General features: G+C 32.8%; 1 protein-coding gene across 1 annotated transcript in view; it reads left to right on the forward strand.

Moving 5' to 3' along the window:
• LOC117180780 overlaps positions 1-5,665 on the forward strand; it is a 566,469-nt gene extending 560,804 nt beyond the window's left edge. The window contains exon 5 of the mRNA XM_033373280.1: positions 4,466-5,665. Coding sequence (XP_033229171.1) covers positions 4,466-4,642 — 177 coding nt within the window. The 3' untranslated portion in view covers positions 4,643-5,665. The remainder of the gene's footprint in view (positions 1-4,465) is intronic.
• The last annotated feature ends 2,871 nt before the right edge of the window (positions 5,666-8,536 follow it).

Here is an 8,536-nt window from a genome sequence, read left to right on the forward strand (position 1 = left end):
ATCAGAGACTCTATTTCCATTCAAAAATCCTACAAACAATTATTTGCAGATAAAGTTGTATTTACGTGGTAAAGAGGGGTTGATTTTTGACGTTAAGGGTTGAAGCCCAAAAATCGTAGCGGTTATTTTTGAGGATCCCAAAAATCAGAGATTTAATTTCTATTGAAAAAATCTAGAAAAATTGATTTTTTGACAAAGTAGTATCTACGTGGGTTGATTTTTGACGTTAAGTGTTGAAGCCCAAAAATCGTAGCGTGTATTTTCGAGGAGCTCAAAAATCAGAGACTTTATTCAAGCTCTAAAATTTAATAAAAGTTATTTTTTGACAATTTCATATCTGCGTGTTACAATGGGATTAATTTTTTACTGTAAGGGTTGAAGCCCAAAAATCTTAGCGTGTATTTTCGAGGATCCCAACAATCAGAGACTCTATTTCCATTGAAAAATTCTACAAAAATTAATTTGCAGACAAAGTTGTATTTACGTGGTAGAGAGGGATTAATTTTGGACGTTAAGGGTTGAAGCCCAAAAATCGTATCGGGTATTTTCGAAGAGTCCAAAAATCAGAGACTCTATTTCCATTAAAAAATTCTACATAAATTTATTTACAGGCAAAGTTGTATTTACGTGGTAGAGAGGGGTTGATTTTTGACGTTAAGGGTTGAAGCCCAAAAAACGTAGCGTATATTTTCGAGGGGCCCGAAAATCAGAGACTCTATTTCCATTGAAAAATTCTAGAAAAATTGATTTTTTGACAAAGTAGTATCAACGTGTGTTGATTTTTGACGTTAAGGGTTAAAGCTCAAAAATCGTATCGGGTATTTTCGAGGAGCCCAAAAATCAGCGACTGTATTTCCATTAAAAAATTCTACAAAAATTAATTTTCAGATAAATTTGTATTTGCGTGGTAGAGAGGGGTTGATTTTTGACGTTAAGGGTTGAAGCCCAAAAATCATATCGGGTATTTTCGAGGAGTCCAAAAATCAGAGACTCTATTTCCATTAAAAAATCGTACAAATATTTATTTGTGGACAAAGTTGTATTTACGTGGTAGAGAGGGGTTGATTTTTGACGTTAAGTGTTGAAGCCCAAAAATCGTAGCGGTTATTTTTGAGGATCCCAAAAATCAGAGACTTTATTTCCATTGAAAAAATCTAGAAAAATTGATTTTTTGACAAAGTAGTATCTGCGTGGATCGATTTTTGACGTTAGGGGTTGAAGCCCAAAAATCGTAGTGTGTATTTTCGAGGAGCCCAAAAATCAGAGACTTTATTCAAGCTCTAAAATTTAATAAAAGTTATTTTTCGACAATTTCATATCTGCGTGTTACAATGGGGTTAATTTTTTACTGTAAGTGTTGGAGCCCAAAAATCGAAGTGGCTATTTTCTGGGAGTCCAAAAAAGCCCAAAAATATCCCGTTAATGAATTACTGAAAATTTTCAATTTTTTGAAGAGGGTTGATTTTGGAAATTAAGGGTTGGTTTGGGGGAAATTTTTTTTGCGTATTTCAAGAGCCCAAAATTCTGGTGTAATTGAATTTTTATTATTTAGTGATTTAAAGAAGTGGAGGTGTTGGGTTAATGTAAGCTGGCACCTCCATAAGAAAATTTATTTTTGGAAAAAAGTAAAGGAGCCCAAAAATTTTTATTGCAGCCCAAAAAAAGCCCAAAATTCTGAGCTATGAAAAATTCAAAAATTCGATTGTGGAGGTGCTAGCTTAATATACCATCTCGATCCTCATATTGATTTTGTGATCCCGCCCAGTATTCACAGAAGTATTGTCGCAGCCAATCACTCGAAACTTTTTAAGATCGAATATTAGCTCCAACTGAATCAGTTCTCATTAAATATTCATATATTGAATGAGAAACACCTGCAGCGTCAGAGGACTTAATTGTGACATGAGCGATGTATTGTGAGTGAGGCTCTTGAATAAGTGCAATATGTTCCTGTGTAATACGCGTAATCTTATTAGGTCCAGCTTGCACTTTAGTTTGATCTTTACGACAATCATAATATAGCCCTTCATACTCATATTAATGAGGGTTTTCACGTAAATATTTTTCATTTACGTTCAAAATCGACCTTCGTGACATTTTACAGAACGGGAATGTTATTTCATATTTTTCTAGGGCTTCTGTTATAAGCAAGATTAAAAACAGATGCATTTATAAAAAAATTTGACGTCTTTTACCTACTTTTATACATTTTTTATGATTGGTTCAATCAAAAAACTTTCTCATCATAAAAGATGTATTTTGACATCACTAACATACGACCAACATACGACTCACATTTGTAAAGTGAATTTGAAAAAACTTATTTTTCATTTTTTCACATATTTTGTCTTTGTGACTCGGTTGTTATATTTTTTTTATTTTGATGAAACTTCACACATTCATTTTTAACACAAGTAGGAAAATAATGGTACCCTAGGCCCCTTTATTTTCAAAAATTTGTATTTTACGCTACACCCTAATATATATTTGACCTCGAAAAGTGAAATTAAATAACAAATAATACTTTTTTGGAAAAAGGCATATTTTCATTTTTTTTATCTCAAAAGTAAGCTTAGGATTTTCCCTTTAAGAGATGTAAGTTTAAAACGTGCGATTATGTTTTTTAATTAATGAAAATAAGCCTTGAGTAGTTTTTATGAATAAACAATCTGTTTGAGCGATTTATAAGTCTTCAATAGAGGTTTCCATTGCTTTACCATAATCATAAGGATTTTTCGAGAAAAAAAATAATATTTGACCTTCAAAAATGAAGAATAAAAATAAATTTGTCTTTTTCCAGCGAGAAATAGTTTTTGTATTGTTTGTGCTAGAAATAAACCTTGGGTTTTTCCGTTTAGGGGGGATTTACGGGTCGTACTTAAATTATGTGACACATTATCGGCTGTCTCTATGCCCCTTCACCCTTCTTTAACAATGGAACTGTAGCCAATTTACCTAGTGCCTGAACCCCCCCCCCCCCCTTCTTTGAGCTGTTACGTAATTTAAGTATGGTCACTTACACCTTGTAGGCCAATTGTCGAGCCAATTTTCAGGAACTGATTGTGAAAAAACTAAAGATTTTAATACGAGACATTTTCTATTCTATTACAGCCTTATTCAATTTCACACATGATTTTTTTACATTTCAATGTTGACTTCCAAGACCTAGAGATGGCATTGTCAGCAACCCTGTCAAAAGTGCAAGGTCAAACGGTCTGCAGGATTGGATTCACCCTAGTTATCCGAAATTAAAAATGGAACAATACTTCCCACTGTTGTTACGTCAGCGAATTCACAATCGTTCACTTTTTTGAAATTTTAATTTTTCGCATGATAGCGGACATTTTTCTAAAAAATCATTTTTTTGACATTATTTTGTTCTATTTGAACGTGTCAAAAATCAGCAAAGAGAAATTTGTCAAAAATGAACGTTAGGCAACTCGTCAAGCGTTTTCTGTGAAATAAAAAAAAATTATCGCGACACATTGAATTGTTCTCCCATAATCGTGCACACCAATTTGAAAAATTCACGGTGGAATACACGAAAAATTCCCGAAAAATAATTGTCAAGCTATAACTCTCTAACTAGAGAGAATTATGCTAAACCATTTTAGAGGCTCATTTCCAAGACCCTTAAGAGTTCAGAGTAGGAAAATCCAAAAAAGTCGATTTTTTTAAACCTACAAGGTGTAAATCCCTCTTAAAAACATCAGTGCGCGAGTGCAAGCGTCATTGGATATACCGGATCAGCAATGACTATTTTAGTATATTATGCACTAGCGGAGAGAAGAATCTTTTTGGTTAAGTTTATGTTTTCCGTACGAGTCATTAGAGTCCCTTTCCTCCATGATTCATACGATATTTTATAGAACAAATGTATGGATATGGCCGTGTTTTTCACACCTGTGGAGCCGACCTGAAGTGCCATGTGATATGCCTAAGAGCACAATATTCATGCACATGTTATATAACACTTATTTTCTCCAACAGAAAATAATTGTTTACTTTCCAATCTCAAGGTACTTAAAGTAAAAAACCGTGCATCCTTTCTAGTCAAAATTTTTTTTTAAATAGTGTCCAACTTTAAGAAGTCAAATATTTATTTTTTCAAAAAGTGGTATCTACCAATTAAACTGATCGAAATTTTAGTAAACAGCATTTTTCTATAGCTATTGAAAGAGTCAAATATCGTCATATAAACGGTATAATCTCAAAACAGCTTATTTTCATAAGGGGCCATTCAAAATATACGTGATATATTTTTCGAGAACTTTAGACCCCCCTGCGTGATGCATTTTGTGAATGACCTTTAATAAAAAAAAAACCCCCAATTTGTACATGAAAGCTCTTGAAGGCCGAAATAGTTGACATCAATAATGCCCCCTATACGTCTGCACGTAAATCACAAATAAATTATAGAATGAAAAATTACAAATCCTTTTTCTACTTAACCCTTGTTTTTCAGGTGACTTACAACAGGGTGATGAGTAATCACAGGTCGGTTACAAAACCAAAAGATGTAAAATATAAAAGAATTAACAAAGCGAAATCCAAAAGTTTAGAGGAACTTCGAGGCCGATTAAGGAATTGGGTGGAAAAAGGAAACAAGATTGCTATCTCCTTGGATCAATCTTACGCATGAAGTAAATTGAAGGGATATGTACGTGTTTGTGTGTATGTGTTAAGTTATTTTTCTAAGCGATATGTGATATAGTGGTACCTTATTTAGCTCAGCGAGAAAAGACCATGTAAATACACAATTCATGAGGTATAATATCTATAACTTTATCGTCCGCCGATGACAATTAAAATCCCCAATGTTTCCTTTTACACTTTCTCCATCTTGTTTTCATTTAGCAGACGTAACTCGCACTGCCGCATGTACAGTGGTGTATTTCTCATATAGACTGCATAGGCTGCAGATTAGGCCGGCAAAATTTTGGAGGCGGCAGAATTTTCGTGCGAATTTTTTTTTTTAATTTGTGATTTTTTTCTACACAGATGCAGCCTGAGCGTGGTGAAAAAAATGGACGCCTGCGGATGCAAAAAATAGAAATAGAATTATTTTTTGGAGTGGGAAGGCCCCTGAGCATTTGAGAATAACATTTCGAATTTTAAATTCTGATATACGTATCTGCATTAGAAAATTTAAGTACGCATACTTTTTTCTTAGTATAAAAAGTTGTAACTTTCTTAGTTTTTGAATTATTTATAATTATCTTCTGCGGCCGTTGTCGTTAGCTTGAGTTCAAAATGTTGGTTAGAAAAAAAGTTAATAATTTTTTCTGTGTTGCACGATGCGTGCACAAACAATTTCGATCGTTTCGGGAGTCGAACGAATTTTGAGCAATCGAAAAACTGTCAGTGTGAAAGTTGTTCAGGAAGGTTCAAAGAAGTTTTCTGGAAATTTTTAGCTCAATTGAAATATCAGTGATAAAACTGTTAACTTTTTAATTTTCCTGTGCGATTGATTTGCTCCCTTGTATGCTGCGCTTCAGTCGGTAGACGTTACTACATCGTTATAAACTCCGAAGTAGATGCCGGTTAGATACAGATAATTTTTATTAAAAAAAAAAGAATCAGGACTTTTTTTGAGTTGAGTGAAATTTGTAGTGATACTTTAGAATAATTTCCATTAAATTTTTGGTAGTTTAAAAAATATATATACAATGAATAAATTCAATAAGACAAATAAATTAACAAAAATAAAGTAGAAATGCGATATTTAGCACAGATTTTGATTGTTAAATCTTAAATATTTAATTAAATACATAGAATACGAGATTTGTAACGTTTTATCAAAAATTAATTTTATGTCAATTTGCTGGTTGATTTAATCAAACTTTTTTTTAGTTAAAGCACATTAATGTCTTTTTAAAACAACCCGGTAATAAGCGTTAAATAGATAAAAATGAATATCTTCAGATGTCAGCGTAAAGTGAAGATTATTCTATTATTTTCAATGCGCGATTTTTTCATCTGCCTAAAATGTCTTTATAAGAATAGGATATCTCAGAAACTAATTTATTTCTATTTCCATAGCAGCCGCCGCATAGGTTCCTACTCCCCAAAGGAGAACGTGTTTTCAATATATTTAATTCCTTGTAATTGTACCGACAGATACCCCGAAAGTGTTCGTATTTTGAGATTATTTAATTCCTTCTGATAAGTTCACAAAATATGTGTAATAAATTGTTTTAATTCCTTCATGTGGAATATAAGTTTTAAAAATTTAATCTTAATCAATTCAAGTCCGTCTCTCAAGACTTAAAATTATTTTAATACACACATTTAAATAGATTTCTTAAATGCATTTTTTAAAACGTTTGAATAAATTATTCAAGTACAAATGATTATAAATTTCAATTTTTTTCGCATTTATAAGTTATAAACAGATTTAATAATGAAAAATAGGTTAAATAAATGCTTTCGTTAAATTTTACTAAGCCAATTGAGAGGAATATGATTTGAACTTCTACTGTTCCTGCTGGGGGATTTTTAGACGGAGGAAAAATCGCGTATTCATACACAGTAATACAAGAATCTGAATTTCAGTCGAGAAAGGCGGTTGACTTTCAGATAAAGCAAAAAGATCAATCGCCATTTGAAAGTCAACTGATGATTGTAACATGACTTTAAGTAACGCGCTTGGTTGAAAGTCAACTGCTTTATTTACGTAAAATGTACTTTATAGGTTAATTTGAGAAAGAAAGATTGTTGACTTCCCGTCAACGCATGCGTGCGAAATGAAACTTATACGTTAATTTAAGTCAGCTGATTGTTGAAATACCAGGTACAGAACGTAAATCTTCCATCCTTTTTTGTATCTTCTTTTATCACATATGAACGATTATGAAGATGCCAAAAAATGGATCGACTTGAGGATAGCGTCAAAAGACGAGTCGTTTCTTCGACGTGGCATCCGTATTTTCCCAGAAACATGGGGCAAATAATGGCTAGCGATGGTCAATACTTTGAATAATCAACTAGTTACCACTTTTCTTAAATAAACCCGCGATTTTACAAAAAAATCATTAAAGATTAATGCACGCTCCCAGAATAAGAGAAAAAGATGCGTAATTAAACTTTCAATGCGCATACGTATTTTATTAATTAAAATTCGAAACTTTATTCGCAATAACTTAGGGGGCTCTCACTCTAGAAGAATAATTTATTTTTTATTTAACCCACTTATTTAATTTATTGAGCAATGCAAAACATTACATTCTGTGAGCCTATGAGCGGCAAATACCTAAATCCGCCACTGCGCATAAAAGATTAGTCTCCAATATATCAAACATTTTGGATACAAAAAAAAAAGATAAAAACGTTCGAATTGAAATTAACTAAGCACCACTGCCGAGTATCTTCGTCGCTCTTCCGAGAAACAGTATAACAGTTACGTTTATTACCAAACCTTTTTTAAATAAAACTTGCAACTATGTTAAATGCTTTAAGCAGCTGGTTCTTTCAACTGATGTTTAAAAAGTCTATGGAAACCTTTTTTAATATTAATACTATGACTTTGCGACTTACCTGTTTCATCACTGACTGAAACTTCTGCACTTTAAAAAAATTATTATTCCAGTTGGTTTCGACGTGGGCGTACGAAATTGTAAATTTACTCATTCTCGTTAAAAGTGCCTTGTTTTATCATGACTTTTTCATTATGCACGCTACGTTTTCTTGCCTTCCCAAAACGTGAATTTTACATCTTGACATTTTTCTTTCCAAAACTATTCTACAATTTTAATTCAATAATAGTATTTGAAGCATTCTACGATTCTGTAAAGAAACTATAAATGATTTTTAAAGCATGTATTCGAAAATATATGCTTAAAAATAAAACTGTTTATTTGTGACATTATCATGTCAAAGGGCTACCTCAGTATTTTATTAAACCGAAAGACCCTAATCCAAGATATCTGGTCGATTTCGCTACATTTAAAAAACAGGGGCATAGCGAGGGGGGAGTGCGAGGGGGTATGACCCGCCCCCTAAATTGTTGTGCCGGGTAGGCATATTCGGTTAATTCGACTATAAAGTCGGCTAGTCAGCAAAAAAAAATTTCACGGACAAGTGCATTTTCTTGAAAAATAACTGCAACGCCAAACGATTGATACATCTATCAATCATTTAGAATTGCAGTAATGCATACACTTCTATAATGTTTATATGCAGTAAATCTTCAGTCGGCAAATTCTACTTACTGAGTCGGCAGTTAAAACAATACTCATCCCCTGAAGCTCAATACGCTCGCTAGGCCCCTGTTGAAGAGACTCTCATGTTAGAATGAATTTCAAGAGTCAGTAATGCAAAGATGCTGCCGACAATCTACTGAAGGAAAGAGATGTCATTTTTTCTGAATATCTGTCCTTTCGATTTAGTTAAAAAATAATATAAAGCATTCGTTATCATTAAGTAGGTAACCGCCTTATTTGAATTTATATAATACGACATGAATTTTATGTTCCTTTGGGCTGGCCGCAGCCATCAACCGATCTCTTGCATAATATACATAATTACGTAATATAAT

This window comes from Belonocnema kinseyi, chromosome 9 (assembly GCF_010883055.1).
Source record: "Belonocnema kinseyi isolate 2016_QV_RU_SX_M_011 chromosome 9, B_treatae_v1, whole genome shotgun sequence".
In the NCBI taxonomy this organism is placed as follows: domain Eukaryota; kingdom Metazoa; phylum Arthropoda; class Insecta; order Hymenoptera; family Cynipidae; genus Belonocnema; species Belonocnema kinseyi.